Raw genomic sequence first — 24,605 nt, forward strand, 5'->3', positions numbered from 1 at the left:
CGGCTGGGGGACCATGCTTCTTGTGGCTCATCTACTGGGCCCAACTGTGGCTTGATAACCTGCTTGCTCTAAAATCATACTGTTTGTTGTTTGTCCATATGCTGCCTTCCTCCTAGGACTTCTAGCAGCAGAAAGTAGGTATCCCTTTGTTTTCCTCTAAGGTTTATCTTTTATGCAAAAGTATTTGGCTTTGCATGGTTCATAATCAGCTTGACTTTTTCCTTGGCTGTTTGTGTGTAGATATTTACTTGTGAATTTTAACACTGCCTGATCATAAAATAAAAGCTTGGATATATTGATTTCCTGAGGCATCGTTATACAAATATTAACTTCTCACTTCTTTCATAAAACGAAAAAGAGGCAGTGTTAAAATTTTAATTGCACTTACTATTTCACATCTGAATTTCAAGCACAAATACATTAATTCTGGAAGAAGGGTAACATTTTACTTTATAGTTTGCTTTCGAGAAAACTCAGGGTAAGTGAATTTTCCTTTGACAGGTACATAATCTGTAAGTGGTTTTTATTACTTCTTGTTACTGACTCTATTTTCAGTTTATTAATATGGCACTATGAAATAAAATACTGAATTTACGTCTACTCATATCTCTTAACTTTTACCATCAGAAAGAACATATATGAAGAATAATATAATGACTATATTTTAATTACAAAGGGATATAATTGAGTATGGGAGAATATTAAAGTAAAAGGCATGTAAGAAATTGCACACGTACATACACACACACAAAATGAGTAAAAATAAAACAGGCAGACCAAGTAAGATAGGTGGACTGTGTCAATGTCAGTTCTGGTATTATTATACTGTAGTTTTGTAAAATGTTACCAGTGGGAAAACTGAGCAGAGTATACAAGGGATCTCTATTATTTCTTAAAACTGCATATAAATCTATTATCTCAATAATAATTTCAATTAAAACAAAAGAATAAACCTTTACCTTAATGTTGTGCTTACTGAAAGGAAGGTATATAAGAGACAAAGATAAATTAGAAAATTTGGAAGCTAGTAATCAAATTCATTGTCACATTTTGTTACATTAGTTGTAGCTCCAATTGCAGCTGATTTAACAGTCATGCACCACTTAACAATTGGGATGCATTCTGAGAAATGTGTCATAAAGCAGTTTCTTCACTATGCAAACATCATAGAGTACACGTACACAAACCTAGGTGGTATAGCCTACTACTGTTAATTGTATGTGGTACACTTTACATGACTAGCAGTACATGCCACCATTGTATATGTGGTCCGTCACTGACCTAAATGTTGTTAAGTGGTGCATGACTGTATAAAAATCTCACAGTGTGTTTGTTATTTGTTGTTATATAGTGAATAACAGCAAAGCAACATTTATCATCTTATGGTTTCTATGGATCAGAAATCTGGGCATGGTTTAGCTCAGTGCCTCTGGCTCATGATCTCTCATAAGATTGCAATCAAACTTGTTCAGAGCTGCAATCTCATGTGAAGGGCCAACTGTAGGAGAAATCCTCTTCCAAGGTCACTCACAAGATTATTGACAGGCTTCAGTTCCTCACTGACTATTGGGCCTCTCCATAGGGCTGCTCACAACATGGAAGCTTGCTTCCTTCAGCATGAATGATTAGAGGAGGACAAAAGTAAGAAAGAGAGAAAGACAGAAGCCACAGTATTTAAAACCTATTCTTGGAAGTTACATCCTATCACTTCTGTCCTATTCTGTTCATTAAAAATGAGTTAATAAGTCCAGCCCACACTCCAGGGATGAAATTGCTCATACAAGAGAATTAATACCAAGAGGCCAGGATCTTGAGGACCATCTTACAGGCTGCCTACCACGTACAAGCTAATGGCTATTGAAATGTAATACTCTTGCCATTTGTAACTGCTTTTTGTTTCTCCAGATTTATCACCCCTCTCCTTTAAAAAAAATCAGCAGATCTATTGTCATTTGGGAATGAAGGCATCTTGGAGATATCAAGTAGTGCTTTTCCTTAGTTGTAAAGTTTTATAAGTTTCTCACTTAACAACCAGGAGAATGCCATTTAAAATACTTTGACAGTGAAACTCATAGACACAGACAACAGTATGGTGGTTACCAGAGGGAAGGGGGTGGAGGTAGTAAAGAGTAAAGGGGGTCAAATATATAGTGATGGAATATGACCTCACTTTGGGTGGTGGACACACAAGGCATTATACAGATCATGTATCATAGAAATCTACACTTGAAACCTATAGGATCTTATTAGCCAATGTCACCCCAATAAACTTAATTTATTTTTTTTACTTAAATGAACATGATTTTATTTTTTTAATTTAATTCTTATTCAAGTACAGTTTTCTGTTTTATATTCCCTGCCCTGCCCCCCCCAGTGCTCCCCACTTCCCTCCCATTTCCACCCCCCACCTTAATTATTGTCCATGTGTCCTTTATACATATTCATGTCAGTCCCTCCCCTTTTCCCCTATGATTCTCTCCCCTCTCCTCTCTGGACCAATAAATTTAATTTAAAAAAATAAATGACCATATCAAAACCAAAAAAAATTTTTTAATAAAACACTTTAACAAATTTGTACCCAATGATGTTGCTATTTAGAAACATAGACTATTCTAATAAGCATAATGCCATTAGAATTTTAGTATCTATGCTCCAACAGAACACATTTGCAGAGTTTGCTTCTTTTAACCAATAAGTTTTGAGGCATCTCTACTAAATTGTATACATAAAGAATCTAAATCATTTGTCACTATGTGTGAGTTTTCATAATTTGAATTGGATATAACACAGATGCTGAAATCCAAACTGTAATTACCATTATGGGATTCACTGTTGCTTATAACTTACTTGATAACCAGAATTTGCTCTGTATAGTGAGAATAAAAGGTATTGTCAGAGGGTTGGGAGGGAGAAATTGGCTGCAAAGGACAAGAGGGAATTTTTTTTTTTGGAGTGATGAAAGTATATGTGTAAACTGGGGAATATTAACTTAATTATACCCTAGTAAGCAGGTTTTTCAAATGTAAAAATATTTGCCTACAGAACAGGGTTATTGTGGAATTACATAACTAATGAGTATAAAAGCACTTTGGAAATTATGAACTATCATACAAATATAAGTATGAAAATAATGTTATTTTCTTTTTAATTTTTATTGATTGTATTGGGGTGACATTGGTTAATAAAATTACATAGATTTCAGGTGTATAATCCTACAATACATCACCCGTATACTGTATTGTGTGTTTACCACCCCAAGGCAAGTCTCCTTCCATCACCATTTATCCCCCCTATACCCTCTTCTACCTCCCCCATCCCCTTTCCCTCTGGTAATCACCATAGTGTTGTCTGTGTCTATGAGTTTTTTAAAATTAACTGTTTTCTGTGATTTTGCTATAATACTTATTTTCAAGTCTTCAGAATTTGCTCAGAAAAAAATAATTTTTTAAATATTTATTTATTTATCTTTAGAGGGGAAGGGAAGGAGAGAGGAAGAGAAACATCAATGTATGGTTGCTTCTCATGCATCCCCTGCCGGGAACTGGCCTGCAACCCAGGCATGTGCCCTGACTGGGAATCGAACTGCGATCGTGTGGTTTGCAGGCCCGCGCTCAATCCACTGAGCTACACCAGCCAGGGCTGCTCAGAAAAAATAATTTTAACTGAATATGTTCTGTTGTGTCTTTTTGTACAACACAGTCTGCAAGTACAGCCTGGAATACAGATGTGGATAGGATACCTACAGTCCTGCCATTAGTTAGAGGGGTGAACTCATGTTCTGTTTATTTATTGAATTTTTCAAGGTAGTTACAAGTTTATACAGAGGTCTGATATAAAAACATCCTTTTCAGTTTTTAAGAAAAGTGAATAGTTTTTTTCAGATTTGACAGTATTGATCAACAAAATAAATACTTAGTAGCAGCTTAAGAGCCTGCGTATGCTGTGTTGTATTATTACTGCTGCCTCAGTTTTAAACAAATAACAGTGGAAAAGCCCCTAAAATGTGTTTGTGTACATTTATGTTTTATAATGAATTAAAAAAATATGGGAGTTTTAGATGGCTTTGGTATTCAACTACAGATATCAGTTATATACATCCACCAGACTAAAAATGTATCTGTGGTTCTGCTGGTTATATCCAAAGAAAGAAATAACAGAATTACAAAAGGTGTCCATGGAAGGTATTAAGATGACCAAGAATGACAAAAGATTTTGAGGTTAAACTAAAAATAGCATTTATTTAATTTGAAAATAACAATGGAGAAGTGGAATACAAATGAATTTTTCTGCCAAATTACAAAAACTTAAAATTAGGGATACTTTTCAGAGTTTGAAATAAGCAACTTGAATATAGCTATAGAGATGCTTCCTTTCATGATTGAAAATTCACAAAGTTTCACATTAGGGTACAAGACAAGACTAAAATCATTTCAGAGAAGGAAGCAGATTTAAGGTGGTTAAATAGATTTGTTGACCTAGTGGGTCTTGTCTACTGGAAACAGGCTAACAGATGCCTTTATGCTTTCCAGCAAGGCATCCACTGGGCCCCTAAAAGCAGATTAGACTCTAGGTGGAGGTTTTGAATTCCTCTTGCTCACCCAACTCCTCTCTGAGGTTTCCCCCTCAAGCAGCCCATTTCTGTGCCCATTTACTTCAGGGTATAATATGGGGTGACTACTTCACACAGTAGCCTGAGAGTTCCTTTCTTGAGGCCAGGAATTACACCTGTTTTCTCTGAAGTTCCTGCCTAGCATCTGGCAAAAAGCAGTAACAGTTCAATAAAGGTTTGGGTTATTGTCTGACCCAATAGGGTTCAAGTTTTTTTTTTAACCTCCCTATCCATAAACCACACATAGCTTTGTGTTGAAGGTTCCCCTGATTTTCCTGCTGGGGCCAATTAGTGTAGTAGCTCCGGTAGGGCACAGACTTAGACAAGGAGCAAGACAAACCAGAGCTGAGTCCTAGCTCTACCACTTCTAGCTGTGACCTTCCTTGGCCTCTCTGAATCTCAGTTCCCTATTTAGAGAGGCCGGTAAATGTATCTACCTTACTGCATTTTCTTGAGGATGTGCCTGGCACATAATAAATACTCAAGAATCGGGAGCTGCTATTACGATGTTTCTTTGGTACTGCATTAATTCAGTGGATACCTTGTGGGTGTTATAAAATGAATCAAATGTAGACCTGCCTTAAGGACCTCACAGCACAGAAAACAAGGGTGAACAAGTGTACACATAGGGTAATCCATGCTATGTGTTGATGGGACAAGAATTGCACAGAGCTTTGGCACTTCACAGCCAAAATTGCTTCCCAGCAGTTACACTTGCTGGCTTAGTATTTGCTAGATACTATTTTAATCTTATAGTATTAATAAACTTCCACCTAGATTATATATCAGCATAAGCAATACTGGCAAAAATAAAAATTGGGTAATGTTGCACTAAAATAACAAGTGAAAATAATAATTAGGTTTCCATCTGGATAATCACTTGATTTATGGCTTGAGCCTTAAATGCTTAATGTAATTAAATAGTACTACAAAAAAGAGCAGTTGCTTATACAGCAACTTTTTTCTAGTATAGAAAACTTGGAATGTATGAAGAGGAACAGAATGAACTATAACTAGGAATATAAAATACTGTTACCCTTTTGCTGTATTTCATTGTTTTTTTCTGAGTTTGTATTTTTTTCAGTCATAATTGGGAATATACAGTTTCTGTAGTTTTGTATTCTGCTTTCTTTAATTCTATGTTATGAGGATTTCTCTGTTTTTAAAATTCTTTAAAAGTAATTTTCATTTGGCCACATAGTCCATTTATGAATGTTCTATAATTTATGTAATCATTCTCTAACTATTAGATTTTTTCCATTTTGTATGGTAAGTATCCTTATACATAAACATTTTTCTGTATTTCCTGTTTTTCCTTAAGATAGATTTTTGTAAATGTGATTATTGGATCAAAGTGCATGAGCATTTTTAAGGATCTGTGTTCTGTGTTACCAGATTGCTTTCTGGAAAAGTGGTAACCATTTACATTCTTACCAATAAGTGCATGTAAATGGATAAAGTCCAAGCCAAGAAGTAATTAGAAACAGCATAGAGTTTCAGAACAGAAAGATTCAAGATTTTTATCTTTATCCAAAGCAGCGGTCCCCAACCTTTTTGGCACCAGGGACCAGTTTCTTGGAAGACAATTTTTCCATGGACCAGGGGGAGGGTTTGGTGAGACAGGTGCAAGCAAAGCATCACTAGCTCCCTGCTGCTCACCTCCTGCTGTGTAGCCCAGTTCCAGTATGGGTCCACAGCTTGGGGGTTGGGGACCCCTGATCTAAAGCAAGGTTTATCAACCTCAGAACTATTGGCATTTGGGGCTACATAATTCTTTCAGGTGGAAGGGGACTGTCCTGGGCATTCTAGGATATTTAATAGCATTCCAGGCCTCTACCCACTAGATGACGGTAGCACAACCTTTTTCCCTACTACCCGCCACCACAGTTGTGACAAAAATGACTCCAGCCATTGTGAAGTGTCCGCCTGGGTAGCAAAATCACCACTGTCTAAAAACTACTGATCCAAGACAACAAGGCACTTCTTCTTAAAATTTACCCAACATCATGGATACTAATATTCTGAAGCCTCTCCTCTCAAGGTTCTTTTCTTTCTCTGAAGTATGTATGTAGGTGTTGTCTGTAGAGTACAATAGGCTAATCATTTCTTTAAGGCTGTGTAAGTGACTTTGTTACTACTCAGTACAAATCTTTCCCTGCTGATAGCTCTCAGGATTCCTTGCTTCTAAGAGGAAAATTAAAGAAAATAACCACACTACTATTTGCTTTGCTCTGCAAAAATGATTTGCCCTAGTACTTAATATGGTATTTGGAAGTGTCAGTCAGTATACTTTACCCTTCGTCTTTGTCTTCTGAATAAAAAGGGCCCAACAGATTGAGAACAACTTGGTTCTCTTGACTTTGTATGTGAAGGAAAGAAATAAGATGGATTGAGGTTTTTGTTAAGTTTGAGCCTTAAAAATCCAAAGAGGCCTATTTTACACTGCAGGAGCTCCCAGTTGAAGGTGTTTGTCCCTCAGTTCTATAGTTGGCTTTATGGTCAGCTGTAGATGTCTATAAATCTACAGTTCTTGATGGAATGCACCTATATGAAAGGTTCACCTGTGTTATTTCTGTAATACTGCAAAACATCATGGGGTCGTGGGACCCACATTCATCTGATGTATAACTTGCTACACTGGGATCTTATCTAGCAGCTCAATTATAGTTAATGAATTTACTTAATTAGAGTAAGACAAGCCCCAGTTTGCTTTGAAAAAATTAAGAGTACACATGACATTGTTAAAACAAATTCACTGAGAATACTCAATTTTTAAAGATAGGAAATTCCACTTAAGTCTGCCCTCCACTAAAGACACTAGCCTTTGAAATTCTGTTTGTTAGCCCATTGTTCTGAAATGCAAGATTTAAATTACAAAGGTCTGTCTGATGTTGACCTTCTGTACTGGCTATTTGTTTTCTGTGTGTTCCCCTTAGGAGCAGTCTCACAGGTGCTGGACAGCCTGGAAGAAATTCATGCACTTACAGACTGCAGTGAAAAGGACTTAGATTTTCTACACAGTGTTTTCCAGGATCAGCATCTTCACACACTACTAGATGTAAGTCTCTCTTTTTATTATTTTTTGGAGGTAAATATTTAGCATATCATTTTGCTTTACATTAATTTCTTGATGTCCACCATAAGAGTCCTTTTTCAGTTGCCTTAAGTCTGTGAGAAATGTGGGAAATCATCACAGATTCGTAAGTAAAATAAAGTTCTGTATCATATAAAGCACAATGCAACATAGCCTAACAAGTAATGGTGAAAAAAATTGTGTGTGTGTGTGTGTATTTCTATTAGAAGAATCCATGGATATTAGCTATGATTAGTTTTTATTGCTTTAAACATTGTTTTAAAACATTGCACCTCAAGCATGAGTATAAGAGAGAGAAAAGTAAATGAGATATTGTGTAATGGACTATATCACACATTTCGTATTTAATATGGCCAATTTTCATAGATTCAGTTTCTTCTCCTTAAAACATAAGAATATACTTCATTATTAAATAGGACAGGCTCCATTAACAGCAGATTGAAATACAAAGAAAATCAGAAGCTGACAGTTCACATCTGCCTTCATTTCAGTCACATTTTAATAAAATGCCTTTCTTAGAGAACTTGCTTCACTTTAGCAGTGAAAACATTCTTAGTACATGTTAGTGTAGTAGTATGTATTAGGGTTTCATTTTTACAAGAAAAACCTTCCCTTAGTAAGAGAACAATATTTGCTGTGGGGTGCCTAGAAATTTTGGTGCCAACTCTGATCTACCATATGAGGCAAAGTCAACTAAAGCAAAATGTTTTAAGAATATATTCTACAGAACATTGCTTTAGGAGACAGTAATGAGTGTTGCCATGAGAGGGGGCAGATCTTAAACTTATTGGCTAATTAAGTTTGGGAAATGCTACATTCTTTATTCCTTTTGTACAGATTTACAATGGATGTTAGTATATTAACACCTCTGAGATATCCTATAGCAAAGAAATGTGATTCAAGTTTGGGGATTGACTATGGGGGCTGGGGCAGGGGAACAGGGCAGGGGAGAGCAACGGGGAGAATGGCAGGACAACTGTAACTGAAAACCAATTAAAAAATAAAGAGCATAGTACAAAACTAAAAAAAAGAGCATTTCTAAAACTAATTTAGACATAGAACTTTTATTCACAATCCTGTCAAAATGATGAGGACTAGTTTGGGGAAAGCTAAGCTAAGAGTGTTGCATTATGTTTCAACTTCATACTAAATGTAATCATAGGTATCTAACGGTGACTTCTTTCCATAAATGTGGTCAAATCAAATTAATTACCAAATTTTAAAAATTAGTTTGGCTTTTTTATATTTTATTTCTTTTTTCTTAAATATAGTTTATTGATTATACCATTACAGTTGTTCTATTCCCCCCTTCATTCCCCTCCACCCACACACTCCCTCCCCCACCCTTCTCCCCCCTTAGTTTATAACCACGTGTCTCAACTTCTTTAGATTCTATATTTCCCCCGCTATTCTCGCCCTCCCCCCTATCTATTTTCTACCTACCATCTATGCTATTTTCTGTGCCTTCTCTCCCCTTCTCCTCCTCCCACCCCCCTGTTTCTAACCCTCCATGTGTTCATTTCTATGGTTCCACTCCTGATCTAGCTGTCCTCTTGGTTTGCTTTTGTTTTAGGTGTGGTTGTTAATAACTGTGTGTTTGCTGTCCTTTCACTGTTAATATTTTTCATCATCTCTTTCTTATATAAGTCCCTTTAGCATTTCATATAATAAGGGCTTGGTGATGATGAACTCCTTGAACTTGACCTTGTCTGAGAAGCACTTTATCTGTCCTTCCATTCTAAATGAAAGTTTTGCTGGATAAAGCAATCTTGGCTGTAGGTCTTTGGATTTCATGACTCGGAATACTTCTTTCCAGCCCCTTCTTGCCTGGAAGGTCTCTTTTGAGAAATCAGCTGACAGTCTGATGGGAACTCCTTTGTAGGTGACTGTCCCCTTATCCCTTGCTGCTTCTAGGATTCTCTCCTTCATTTTAGTCTTGGCTAATGTAATTATGATGTGCCTTGGTGTGTTCCTTCTTGGGTCCAACTTCTTTGGCACTCTTTGAGCTTCCTGGATTTCCTGGAAGTCTATTTCCTTTGCCAGACTGGGGAAGTTCTCTTTTATTATTTGTTCAAATACATTTTCCACTCGTGGCTGTTTCCTTCCCCCTTCTGGTACCCCTATAATTCGGATGTTGGAACGTTTAAAGATGTCCTGGAGGTTCCTAAGCCTCTCCTCATTTTTTTGAATTCTTGTTTCTTTACTATTTTCTGGTTGGATGTTTCGTTCTTCCTTCTGGTCCACTCCCTTGATTTGAGTCCCATTTTCCTGTCCATCGCTATTGGTTTCCTGGACATCTCCCTTCATTTCAATTAGTTTAGCTTTCATATGTTCCTCTAATTTGTGACTAAGTTCCTCTAATTTGTGACTGTACTCTACCAATTCTGTGAGCATCCTGATAAATAGTATCTTAAATTGGGCTTCTGAGAGGCTGGCAATCTGTTGGTCACTTAGAGTTATTGGCTCTGGGACTTTGAGTTCTTGTACCATCTTTTGGGCTGTTCGTGCCTGTTAAGTAGCAGGATCGGAACCCTAAGGTGTTCACTAGCGCAGGGCAACTAAGTCGCTGGGTTTTGACGCTGTATGTGGGGGCGGGGTCAAAGAGGGACAATGGCTTCCCTCCGGCGCCCGCCTCCGCCACCCCCACCAGCACCACAGCCACCACCGTCACCAGGGCCACGCACCCCGCTCCACTGCACGCGAGTGTGCCACCGCTGTCAGCCCTCCACCACTGGGTTCGCCTCCTGGGGCCTGCGTGGTCCGTCTCACTGCGCGCGAATGTACGACCTTGGTCAGTCTGCCCCGCACCCCGACTAGGTCCGGGCTGCCTGCACTCCTAGGTCTATCCTTCCCGACCCTGCTCCGCTTCTGGCTCTGCCTCTCTTACCGTCCCCGTTGAACGGTTCGTAGCTGTAGGACTTCCGTATAATTCGGTTTTCTGGTCTCTGGGTGTGTCTTAGTTCTCCAAAACTTTTGTTGTATCCAAACTTGGTTGTGGGAGAAGGCACAGTGTTTCCACCTATGCCTCCATCTTGGCGGAAGTCCTATATTTTATTTCTTACTTACATCACCACCTACAACAAATAGATTGGGAGGGCTCCTCTTCCACATAGTCATTTAGGGATCCAGGTTTCCTCCACTATGTGGTTCTGCCCTCCCCCAACACTTTGGAATCTTCCACTGTATCCTTTGCATCCAGCCAGCAGCTAAAAGAAAATGAAAATTTTTGCAGGGTCGAGCTTGGAAAGGGCTGTATCACTCTTGCCCATACTTCATGGGGAAGTATTAGTTACATGCCTACCTAGCTTCAAGAAAGCTGAGAAACATAGTTTTAAAATGTGCTTAGTAAAATAAGCCAGACAGAAAAAGACCAATATTGCATGGTATCACTTATATGTGGAATCTTAAAAAAAAATTGAACTCATGGAAACAGAACACAATGATGGTTGCCCCTGGCTGGGGGTGGGGAAAATAGAGAGAGGCTAATAAAAGGGTACAGACTTTCAGTTATAAGATGAGTAAGGTCTGAGGATCTAAAGTGTAACATGGTGACTTTAGTTGATAACATTGTATTGTGTAATTGAAGTTTGCTAAAAGAGTAGAACTTAAGTGTTCTCACAAAAAAAAAAAAAGATAAATGTGTGAAGTGATGGATGTTAATTAATTTGATTATGGGAATCTTTTCACTGTGTAGACATTTATCAAATCACCATGTTGTGATCTTTAAATATGTTACAACCTTAAATTTGTCAATTATATCTCAATAAAGTAAAAAATGTGCCCAGGAAGATAAGGAAATGGTTCTTCTCTTTAGTGTAATTTATCTCCAATGACTTGCGGACATTTCAGATTAAGTCTATTTCAAATAACTATTACTTTCCTTGGGCACCAAAATCCCTAAAATTTATTATATTTTGTGACTCACTCCCAGTACCCCTCCTTCTCCTCCTCCTCCTCCTCCACCACCACCACCACTGTCATCATCATGGTCATCATTATTATGTGTGTTATTTAAATTATTGTTTGACCTCTATTCGTTGGCTCTTGAAATATATGTTATTCTCTATCATTGCTTCGTTTTATGCAAAAAGATTTCACAGTTGTGAATTTCCCACAGAAGTCTTATCCTTTACTAGAACTAGTATGTAAGGTATATGAAAGAAGCTGCAGCAGAGTGTGAAGATTTGGTTTATTTCAGTGTAGTCAGTGGTAAGGTCTTTACTGAGATTTACTGACCTTAATTTTTTAAATATTTTATTTATTTATTGTTAGAGAGAGGGAAGGGAAGGAGAAAGAGGAGAGAAACCTCAATGTCTAGTTGCCTCTCAGGCACCCCTTACTGGGGGCACAACTTGGCTCACAACCAAGGCATGTGCCCCGACTGGGAATCAAACCAGCAACCCTTTGGTTTTGCAGACTGGTGCTCAATCCACTGATTGCTCAAGGTGCTGGGCAGAAACAAGGTGCTGGGCAGATAAAACAAGGTAAAGGGCCGGATTTGGCCCACAGGCCTTGTGTTTGCCACTTGTAAAGTAGATGAACTCCTGTTATTAATAATACTTTTAGTGAAAGTATTATTGAGCATTCAATCCACTGGTGCTCAATCCACTAGCCAGGGCAGATTTACTGACCTTTAGATCAAGGACTTTTTGTCAATTAAAGGTGCAGAGAAGCCCAAATCAGTTTTCAAAGTTGTGCTTTTCTCATTAATATAACAAGGTATCTGAGCACCCCAAGCTTCAGACTTCAGGAGAAATGCAAGAACATTGCTAGTTTTTACAAGGAGGAGCAGAAGGTTAGGAACAGACTGAACTTTGGACCTTAGCCAGGACACCAGTTATTGCCCAATGCTAACTTCTCAGACCTTACTAAAAACATTTATTTTGGGTAACTGCTGCATTCTTGGATAGACATTCTTACAACCTCAGAAGAGACTCAGATTTTAGTAGGAAAAAACATACTTAAACTTCTTTTGGGTGTTTATAAATTATAAACTTAAAGGTGTGTCTGTAGTATCAGCATCTGCCTTATCAATGCACCTTGATTTGAAAAGGAGCTGGTGTGCTAAAAATGACCTCTGCTCAGCAAAAATATGCCGTATCTGCAGAATTTGCCAGACAAGTGCTACATGTGAACCCCAGTCACCTCGTGAAATGACTGACTCTAAGGGTGGCCCTGGGAAGTGCTGGCATGCATTTGGTTCTGAAGACATAAACTGAGCTGTCCTTCAATGAAAGTTTAATCATCATGAATGACATAAACCATGATGAGAATATGCCCTCATGATCTTTATCCCATAAATACAGTTCAGTAAGCTCTTATTTCAAAGCTAAGAGTCTACATTTCAATAATATAATCAATGAAGTATTCAGCTGGTTGCCACATAAAGAAATCTAGCCATTAAGATTATATTTAATACTTAAATGCTATGGTATGCCCCCCAAAAGGAACATGGTATGACCAGCTGTTGAGAAGAAGCTTTTCAAACTTTGACCATTCATTATTCTTCCTTTTAATGCTCTATATCCCATACTTGGATTTGGCTTGTTTTGTTTTGTAAAATCAGTATTGGTTCCTTTTTAAGGATTCTAAGTAGTGACACCTAGAGGCATAGTTTTGTGGCTATGGATTGACTGCTACTTAATCCCACTGAACCAATTTATTAAATATCTTTATTATATTTAAATAATTCCTATTGATTCAGTAATACTCTAAATAGCTAAATTTGAGGCCATAACTTTTCAAACCCTCACCCAAGGATGTGTTTATTGATTTTTAGAGAGAGGGGCAGGAGGAGAGAGACAGAGACAGAGAAACATTGATCGGTCTCCCATACATACCTAGACCAGAGATCAAACCCCTCAACCTAGGTATATGCCCTGACTGGGAATCAACTTTCAACCTTTTGGTGTACAGAATGATGTTCCAACCAATTGAGCCAGCAGCCAGGGCAAAGCCATAAGTTTTAAGCTGGCAAGAAACAGAATTAAGTTTCTACAGAAGACTAAAAATCATCAAGTATTTTATTTTTTCTAGTCATGTGTTTAAAACAGTAACAAGCTCAGAATTCAAAGAAACATTATTAGCATTTGTTTACAGGAAACAAAACAACTGTCATACTGAAAGAATTTACGGGAAAACAAAAGAAGAAATACTGTGGTTCCACTGAAGGGAGGAAACTTTCTGATTTGAATTCTAGTAAAACACATCTAGTGTAATGTGTAGCTAGAAATAGGTTCAGAACCTCTAAATATTTCCTACCCAACCAGTTCCTCCTGGCACACACATGCTGTCCCTCGTTTTGTAGAAAGATATAAAGAGGCTTGAAGAGAAGCCGAGCTTGGTCCAGCTTGTTCTGGTATGTCTACTTTCAGAAATTAAAAGGTGCAGAGATGGTCTGTATATGAAATATACAGATCAATTTTAGTATAATACAATTTGGCACGTGTTTTAGTTTGCTAAAGCTGCCGTAACAAGGTACCATAAACTGGGTGGCTTAAAATAACAGAAATTATTCCCTCACATTCTGGAGGCTGGAAGTCCCAAGTCAGGATGCCAGTAGGGCTATGCTCCCTCCCAAGGCACCAGGGAAGAATCTTTTCTAGTCTCTTTCAGCTTCTAGAGTTGCCTACAATCCTCAGCATTCCTGGGCTTGTAAGTGCATCACTCCAATTTGTGTCTCCATCTTCTCGTGGAGTTTTCCTCTGTATGGGTGAGACTCTTGTCTTCACATAGCCTTTTTAAAGGGATACCAGTCATTGGATTTAGGACCCACCTTAGTTCAATATGACTTCATCTTAATTAATTACATTTACAAAGACCCTGTTGCCAGATAAGATCACATTCTGAGATTATGGGTAGATATGAACTTTGAGGGGACAGTATTTAGCCCAGTACAGCAAGGAAAACTGATTTTGCCTGGAATCGATTCTTCAAGTGTGAGTACACATTGCACAAAGCTAATATAAAATAGTGACATGTTACCCTATCATTCATTAATTAGGCTTTCTTAAGAATTGGTGTTAAAGTATAGTTGTGTATTTTAATGATATGTCTAATCAGTTTTGGGTTGGAACTTGTATGTATGATACATTGAGTGGTCAGATGATGGATGTTTTTTGGATAGACTGAAAAACCCAGAGGGGTTTTTTTTAACATGAAAAGCATTTTGCAAATGTTATTTGGTGCTGATTCTCAGTCTTCTCAATTTCTTGTGGAAATGTCCCTATTACAGAGTAAATGTTTATTTTCTAAGTCAACAGTGTTATAAAACAGTGTTAAATGACATTTATCTCCCTGCCAAGCTCTGACAACTGAATTTTAAACATTCATCCACCATCTGTCATACCTCTGAACAGCTGTTAGCATTTATTACAAACTGCTGTTTTCATAGTAAATATGATACCCTACCAATGTAAGGTTATTTCTGTGGGAAGTTCTAAAATTATGTTTTCTAAAAAATAATTTGTGATTAGATTAATAAAGCAAAAACTAATAGCAGCAGCAACTTAATTTAGCAGTTTTATATTAATTTATAAGTAGATTTTTATGATAGATCAATACTTGTAAATATTGTATTAGAAATAAACTGGTGTCTGGTATCATCAATATTTTGTATTACTGGCATCTTTATTATAATTTTTTACTGTTTAGGGAGAATTAGAGAGTTTTTCTATCTAACCTGGAGTCACCACTGGAAAACTACAACTCTTGGTTTACTCCTTTGCTTTTTTGAGATGATTTTAAATTAGTCGTCATATTTGGGAACAGCATATTTTTAGAACTTGGAAATTTCCTAAAGAAACTTCTGCAGTAATTTCATGTCTTTGTGCAATTTGGGATCTGAGAAATAACTTGATACACTGTTAAGTTTGGAAGTTTTAATAGATTACCAGTCAGGAAGTGCCAAAACAAAGCTTCCCATGAATTTATAGTCCTGTCAGTTCGCACTTAAATGTCTGGACTATCTGAGGATCTTCAAAGGCTGAGCTACTGGTACTTTCTTGGGGACCCATTTAGTCTTAAGAATGAATTTTGGCAAATATGAAACCAACTGGGTAGTGGGCCACTGGTGGGGCTCTTATGCTACTTGCCTCCTGGAGCTGGAGACTGAAGTGCACTGCTGCTCACTTTGAGCCTTGGGGTCTCTCACTCCACTGTTACTAAGTGGATGGGCAAAAATTCCCATGTCTGTTTCCATCAATGTATCAAAGTATTAATGTCAGTAGAAGAGTACTGCATAAAAGAAAATTACTGTGATAAAGAACTAGAAATATCATGTCGTGAAGATTTTCAAAGTAATATTTCTCCATTTTAAATGTAGATATCAATAGACTTAGCCCCCCAAAAGCTACTGCTGTAAATGGTCACATGTTAAGAAACAATGGATAACTAATACAAGCAGAAACAAAACAAGGACTGTCTACTCCTAATACTTCTGTTCAACATTTAGGTTCTGACCAGTGTAGCACAGCAAGAAAAAGAAATTCAAGCCCTGTCCACTGTGACTCAGTTGGTTGGGCAGCCTCCCACAAAGCAGGTCACTGGTGCAATTCTGGTCAAGTCACATGCCTGGGTTGTAGTTTGCTTCCCGGATAGGGCATGTGAGGGAGGCAGCCAATTGATGTTTCTCTCTCACATGGATGTTCCCCTCTCTTTCTCCTTTCATTCCCTTCTCCCTAAAAGTGAATAAATAAATATTAAAAACAAAAAAAAAACAAAGAAGAAATAAACTATCTTCTCGCAAAGATATATTCTTGCATGTAGAAAATCCTAAGGAATCTACAAAATAATCTAGAACTAATAGGCAGGTTTAGCAAGATTACAGGACTCAAGATCAATATACAAACACTAACTACTTTTATAGATAAGCAATGAATCATGTGAAAATAAAAGTAAAAATGCTTAGTGGATTGCACAAAACAGTATAGGACACATACACTAAAGTCTATGAATGTTGGACATTCAGTCAAGATGGGGCATAGGCAGACATGGCTTGCCTCTTCACACAACGACATCAAAATTATAAATAATTTTGTAATTATTTATAATTAAAAAATCACTCGGCAAACAACCATCACTCAGTGCTGGCAGAAATTGAGTTGAATGGAAGTTGGACAATTGTGGAATTAAAGAAACCACATCCATCCAGACTTGTGGGAGTGGTACAAACATGGAATGGGTTAGTCCCACACCCACTCGTGGTGGGTAAAAATTTGGGAGGGATATCTAAGGAGCAGAAGTCTCAGCCCCACACCAAACCCCCCAGCCTAGGGTTCCAGTGACAGGAAGACAAGCTCCCACAACTTATAGCTGCAAAAACCAGCAGAGATTGAGTTGGTGGAAGAAACTTCTGGAGCCCCAAGCAGTTCCTCTTAAAGAACCCCCACACAGACTCACCTACTCAGACTCATTCCCTCTGAGCTCCAGCACTGGGGTAGCAGCTTGAAAGGCACCAGCTACATAAAGGGAGGAACTAAAGTACCTGCCATTAAGGCGAGCAGAGGACATTGCTCCTTTTCTAAACCCTCCCACAGAACCAGCAAGCTCTCCATTAACCTGGCTAACACTTTTTGACCCACCTTGGAGATACCCAGAGACTCTGCCTCACCCAATTCATGGACCCACCCAAGCTGCTTTTCTATATGAATGGCTGGTCTTGGCTCATCCTTCACAACTTCCTAAATACTCTCAAACAAGCAATAGCTGGGCTCAGTGAGCCTCAGGCCCAGCATTAGCAGCAGCCAGCCTACATTCACAACTTGACTTTACCTGGGAATCTCCAAGCCCCACACAAGTAGCAACCATTTCAGATTGCTTTATACTTCGGGCAAGGTGGCTCTGGGCAAAAAACAGGTTGAAGCTGACCTTGACATGCACTACCCAGGAAACCCCAAATCCCATACACCCAGTGGACAGCTCTAGGCCACGTTGGAGCACCACCACCCTGCCCCTGCACAGTTCATCTTCCATGGAAGGTGGAGGTCAGTGGTCACAGCCAAACCTTGCAGCTGACTGGCCTGGGTAAATCCCTCCCATTGACCTGCCAACAGCACCCAAGTCTCAACTACAAGAGGAGGGTGTACTCAGCCCACATGAAAGGTGCACCTTGAGTACCCAACGTGGGTGATAGGGGAGGCTGTGCCTCTGGACCCTACAGAACACCTACTATATTAGGCCACACTATGAAGACAGAGAGTCAAAGCAGCTCTACCTAATATATAGAAACAAACACAAGGAAGCTGCCAAAACAAGGAGACAAAGAAACATAGCCCAAGTGAAAGAACAAATTAAAACTCCCTAAAAAGAACTAAGCAAAATGGAGATAAGCAATCTATCAGATGCAGAGTTCAAAACACTGATTATAAGGATGCTCAAGGTGAGGACCTCCACAGCATAAAAAAGATCCAGTCAGAAACAAAGGATAAACTAATTGAAATAAAGAACAGTTTACAGGGAAGTAACAGTACAGTGGATGAAGCTGACAATCAAATCAATGATTTGGAACATAACGAAGCAAAAAACAACCCATTAGAACAATGAGAAGAAAAAAGAATCCAAAAAAAATTAGAAGAGTGTAAGCAGCCTCTGAGACAACTTCGATAGCTCCAATAGTCACATCATAAAAGTACCAGAAAGAGAAGAGAAAGAGCAAGAAATTGAAAATCTATCTGAAAAAATAATGGAAGAAAAATTTCCTAATTTGGTGAAGGAAATAGACATTCAAGTCCAGGAAGCACAGAAAAGTCCCAAACAAGATGGATACAAAGAGGCCCACTCCAAGACACATCATAATTAAAATGCCAAAAGTTAAAGAGACAATCTTAAAAGCAGCAAAAGAAAAACAGATAATTGCCTACAAAGGAGTTCCCATAACACTATCAGCTGATTGCTCAAAAGAAATTTTGCAGGTAGAAGGGATTGGCAAGAAATATTCAAAGTCATGAAAAGCAGGGACCTACAGCCAAGATTGCTCTCCCCAGCAAAGCTATCATTTAGAATCAAAGGGCAGGTAAAAAGCTTCCCAGACAAGAAAAAACTAAAGGACTTCATCATCTGCAGATCATATGAAATGTTAAAGGGACTCGTTTAAGAAAAAGATCAAAACTATGAACAATATAATGGCAAATAATAAATATCAAGAGTTAAATGTAGAAAATTAAGCAAACAAGAACAGAGACATAATCATGGATACAGAAAGCATTTTGATGGTTGCCAGATGGGAGGTAGATATTGCTGAATGCATGAAGAGGTAGGGGATAAAGAAGTACAAATAGGTAGTTACAGAATAGCCATGGGTATGTAAAGTACAATATAGCAAATGGAATAGCCAAAGAACCTATACATATGACCCATGCATGTGAACAATGGTGTGGGGGTTGCCTGAGCAAGTAGGGGACGCTGGGTGGAAAGGGGGCATAGGAGGGAAAATTGAGACAACTGTAATAACATGATCAATAAAATATAACTTAAAATTTTATGAATGTTGTTGAAAGTAAAGATCTAAACAAATAGAGAGAGATATCATATTGTTGGATTGGGGGGCACAGTATTATTAAAATGGTAGTTTTCCCCATATTGATCTACAGAGTCAATGCAATTCTTGTCAACATCCCTGAAGAGTTTTTCTTTTTGTAGGGGTTGACAAGCTGGTTCTAAAATTTCTATGGAAATAAGAAAACGGTTTTGAAAAAAGAAAGTTGGAGCACTGATTCCAAAGCTTACTATAAAGCTACAGTAATGAAAACAGTGTGATATTGGTGTAATGATAGATATAAAGGTCAATGGGACAAAATAGAGTTCAGAAATAAACTGTCATATTTGTAGTCAATTGATTTTCAACAAAGGTGCCAAGGCATTTCAGTGAGGAAGGAATAGTATGGGTTGTTTTGTTTTTTTTTTTAACATGGTGCTGGAGCAATTGAATATCTGTATGCAAAGAAATGAACTTAGTGCCTTACCTCACACCATACATAAAATTTTCAACAAGATGGGTCAAAGATCCATTGTAGGTTTAAAACTGTGAAACTTTTAAAATATTGGAGTAAATCTTCATTTCCTTGGGGTAGGAAAAGAGTTCTTAGATACAACACAAGGCAATTTGGGGGAATGTCTGAAATGTTCTAAAACTAGATTGAGATGATGGCTGTACAACTGTATGAATTTATCAGAAATCATCAAACTGTACACTTACAGTGGGTAAATTGTGCAATATATAAATGATATCACAATAAAACTTTTAAAAGTGAAAAATGAAAAGTATTATATTTTCTTTTTATTTAAAAACATCTACTTTACCCTTTTTGTACTTTTATAAGGTAAAGCACTGTTAGAAGTTTCTTCCATGTGCTGTGGGTTACAGTGTACTGTGGACCCCATAATGTCATCTATAATCAATCCATGCTCCCACTACAACATCAGTTTCCAGTGTCTCCTGGCATTGTCCCTGTGTCCTAACACCAATCCAGAATAGCCAAGCTGCTTGCCCCCTGAAGTGCCCAGAAAGCTCACTGAAGAAGTGATCCCAGTAGATATTTTACAGATTTTATTTATTTATTTTTAGAGAGAGAGGAAGGGAGGGAGAAAGAGAGGGAGAGAAACATCGTGTGTGGTTGCGTCTCGCGCATCCCCTACCAGGGACCTGGCCTGCAACCCAGGCATATGCTCTGACTATTCTCAGGCCCACACTCAATCCACTGAGCCAAACCAGCCAGGATTATCAGGATCGTTGCATTGATTCCTCCATCTCGGTATTTAGCTGTATGGCTAACGTTTAACTGTTAACTGACATTAAAATGCTAAATTTGTTTTTCTCTCCCAAGAACTGTTTTTTTTAACAAAGATTTTATTTATTTTTCTTTTTTTTGTTTGTTTGTTTTCTTTTTTCCCCAATTTTTTATTTAATTATTTTTCAAGTACAGTTTTCTATCTATTACTCCCATCCCATCCCACCCCCATCCTCCCCCCTCCCCCCCATTTCCACCCTTCTCAGTTGTTGTCCATGTATCCTTTATATAGGTCAAGAACTGTTTTTAATAAACTACTAATGTGTAGTTGTACCTTGTGAAAGAAGCCCAAATTGTCTTTTTTGTTTAAAAACAGTATGAATTACATAATTTTACGTACTTTTTCAATAAGAGAGTATCTCCTGGTGGTATCTTCTCAGAATAAAATGTTTTAGTTCATTTAGTCTTCATTCAAATATGTATTTGTGCCCTGGCTAGTGTAGCTCAGTGGATTGAGCACAGGCCTGAGAGCCAAAGCATCACAGGTTCAATTCCCAGTCAGAGTACATGCCTGGGTTGCGGGCCATATCCCTAGTATGGGGTGTGCTAGAGGCAACCATACATTGATGTTATTAAAAAAACTAATTGTGAATACATATTTGTCATTTCCCAAAGATCACAGGTTTTTGCAAATTTTTTGCCGTGATACTAATTTTTCATCTTTTTACTATTGTAAAATACACATAACATAAAATTTACCCAGAAAACTCATAATGGATTTAGTCAAGCCATCTGGGCCCCTTTTTACAAAGACTTCAAGTAAGGATATATACTGAATTGCACTTAACTGCAATTCAGTGGCATTAAGTAAATTCGTATTGTTGGGCAACCATTACATCTCTAAACTTTTTTCAGCTTCCCCAACTAAAACTTTATACCCATTAAACCACAACTCAGTATTTCCTTATCTCTCAGCCTCTAAAAGCTACCATTCTACTTCCTGTCTCAATGAATTTGACTACTATAGGGACCTCATAATGTAAGTGGAATCATACCGTATTTGTTCTTTTGTGTCTGGCTTATTTCACCTAGCATAATGTGCTAAAGGTTCATACACGTTATAACATGTATCAGAATTTCCTTCCTCTTAAAGGCTGAAAAATATTTCATTGTATGTATATACCACATTTTGTTTATCCATTTATCCAATATCAATGTTTTATGGTAGATAATTTATAATAGGAAAAAGACAGTCTCAAAATAAAGGTATCTGGTAATAGGAAATTTAGCCTTATCCCTATCTGGGCTTCAAGTGAGCTCCCACGTTATACATCTTTGTAAAAGGAATGTATGACTTTCACTAAAAGTATTAATAACAGTAGTTCCTCTACTTTACAAGTGGCAAACACAAGGCCTGTGGGCCAAATCCGGCCCTCTACCTTGTTTTATCTGCCCGGCACCTTGTTTCTACCCTGCAGCAGTACTGAGCTCTCACTTAACACTTAAAAGAGTACTTACATTTATACAGTCCTAAAGTTATATTTGGCCCTTTGAAGGCAACTTTGAGGCTGATGTGGCCCCTGGAGAAAATGAATTTCACACCCCTGCTCTACTTCCCTGATTTGTTTAGATGAATTAATTCTTAAAACAGGGATTAGAATTTACTCTAAAATATCAAGAATAATGAATCAGCTTGTCCCCAGTACCAGTATTTCCCATTGAGTATCATTCTCTTTTATGACACCACAGTAAACTACCAGAAGGCAAAGGAATGTTCAAAACGCCTTGAAAGTGCAACAAGTACTGATTCTTCTTCATGCTGTTCTCAAGGAAAGGAGGAATTCCCCCCTCCTGCCAAATGGAATGTAATATGCTCAGTTGAAGAACATTCAATGGGTTGCAACATCCACAATCCAGGAACATAGCTGCCTTTTCTCTTTGTGGCCCTTCAAACATTATCTCATAAAACCACTTCTGTCAGACTGTCTTTGTTTTGTTCTCTTTTAGCTTTTCCACAACAGAAAATCATTTTTGCTATAGCTACTTGTACAAATATGCTTGGTGTTCATCTATGCAAAATAAAGGGCATATCTTAAGTCAAGAATTACTATATTATATAAGTAATTAAGTAAAGTACTATGCTACATACCTGACATAAATGTTTTCTTTTAAAACAGGAAATTACTAATAGGATGTTCACTTAGTGTAAATACCATTTAACTATTATCGTATACGCTTCAGTATGTAGAGTTCATTAGGAAATGAGGTTTTAACCCTTTTGAACAATATATTTAAGTGTTTTTTAATAGAAAAGAAATTTATGTCATAGTGAAATGTCTCACAGTTGGGCAAACTCTTAAATCTGGTATTTAAAAGTGCCCTATTTCAGAAAGTTTAATTAAAAGAAAAGTACAGTCTGTATATATCTACATAGGCTTGTTTTCCCTCATGCTTTCTTTTGCTTGCTCAAGAATAGGGATTATGAGTTGTTTCTTACAGGACTTGATCTTAGAGTTATTTGCCAGCTGAAAAATTCCCAGAGAACAGTCAAGTTAGGTCATCTGTGGCCAGTGCTTGAGTTTCTCAGAAAGAGCTGCAAACTGGCCAGAAATCTGCCACAGTGGCTTACACTGTTAGTCCACTAAAAAGGTAGTCATTTTAGATTGAACTAGAAAGTCAAGCAAGTCTTAACTTTTTGGAATCAAAAATAAATCCTTGTAAGTTCAATGTTCTAATGGGAATGAAATAAAAGCAAGTCTCTACAGACAAATAAAAGCTAAGCCAAACAAGAGCCCCCTTAGGCGTATTTTCAGTGTCAGGATCCAAAGTTTTCAGGAAATCTTCAATTGACCCGGATATACTGATTTTTAAATTTCCTATTTGTTATCAGAAGAAAACTCATAATAGATTTAGTTAAGCCAGCCAAGTCCCCTTTTATAAAGACTTCAAGTAAGGATATATACTCCATCATGATTTTCTAAAACTTGATTTAAGCTAGCATTTCATTGCTATACTCTTCGGTTAAAGCTTTCCCGGGACATCTAACTCAAGGGCTTCCAGCATCATTCTTATTGTCCACCAAATACAATAGACAGTACATCAGATATCCATTTCTAAGTCAAGTTGCTTGGTATAAACTAGGCCATAGTATTGGTAGCAGCCCCAAACTTTTCTCCAGGGAAAATCCAAATTCCAGAGTGGGACTCCTGCTAATTTATTATGGTCACTAGATTTGTGGATGTAATGCCTTTTTTTAATGTAAGAAACAAGTTTAGTTTAAGATTTATAAATTTTAGCTATTTCCATTGTTTTCTCAATTTGTAAAGGGAAAGTTAACACACAGTACAAATTGTGAAAAATAATGTGCAAATAAAATGGAAGTACACTCTTAAAATAAATAGAGTACATTATCTCTATCCAGATGGAGAGTCATCTGCATGACTAATCTGAGTGCTTCTTCAGTTTTTTTTAAGTAAAAATGATTTTTAGAAATTTTATAGGGGGTGAGGAGCAGTGGTGGGGAGAAGGCAACCCCAGCCTCCTCCATGTGCCCCCAAGGGGTGGGGTGCTGGAACCCCACTGCCCCTGGGCCCCCTGCCTCCACACATGGCTCCTACCCCAGGACACAGGGTGGTTAGGCTGGCACTCCAGGAGGTGGTGGTAGTAAGGCATGGGACCAATAGAGTATAAAGTCTATTTAAAAAGTGGGCAAAAGGATATCACAGAATGCAGGTGGGGCATTAAAGACCTCATGTACACAATGTGCCAACATATCAAAACTCTGAACCTGGACTTGAAGAGAGTTTCAATCTCTGTCACTACCCACACTGAATGGTGACCCCTGACCTTTGGGGTAGAAGCTGTTTGCCAGCTGGTCATCAGTGTTCCCAGGACTAGTCCAGTTCTACTGAGGAAGGCACAGAAACTGGGAGCTCACTGCTCTGTTAAGAATGAACCATCCCATGACATTGCAGTCACCCACCTGGGGTCCAAGTCCTTTTGCTCTTTAACCTACAGGGATGTCCAACCTTGTGGTGTCTCTGGGCCACACTGGAAGATAAAGAGTTGTTTTAGGCCACACATTAAATATACAAACATTAATGGAAACTGATGAGCAAAAAAAAAAAAAAGGTTGTAAGTAAATTTACGATGTTCTGTTAGGCCTCATTCATAGCCA

General features: G+C 37.9%; 1 protein-coding gene across 1 annotated transcript in view; it reads left to right on the top strand.

The window, feature by feature from the left end:
- The window catches only part of CASK (calcium/calmodulin dependent serine protein kinase), a 365,574-nt gene that overhangs the window by 247,460 nt on the left and 93,509 nt on the right, over positions 1-24,605 (top strand). The window contains exons 10-11 of the mRNA XM_037057119.1: positions 117-134; positions 7,546-7,667. Coding sequence (XP_036913014.1) covers positions 117-134; positions 7,546-7,667 — 140 coding nt within the window. The remainder of the gene's footprint in view (positions 1-116; positions 135-7,545; positions 7,668-24,605) is intronic.

The sequence above is a fragment of the Sturnira hondurensis genome, unplaced genomic scaffold (assembly GCF_014824575.4).
Source record: "Sturnira hondurensis isolate 20B ecotype Veracruz unplaced genomic scaffold, ASM1482457v3 Scaffold0009449, whole genome shotgun sequence".
Classification (NCBI taxonomy): domain Eukaryota; kingdom Metazoa; phylum Chordata; class Mammalia; order Chiroptera; family Phyllostomidae; genus Sturnira; species Sturnira hondurensis.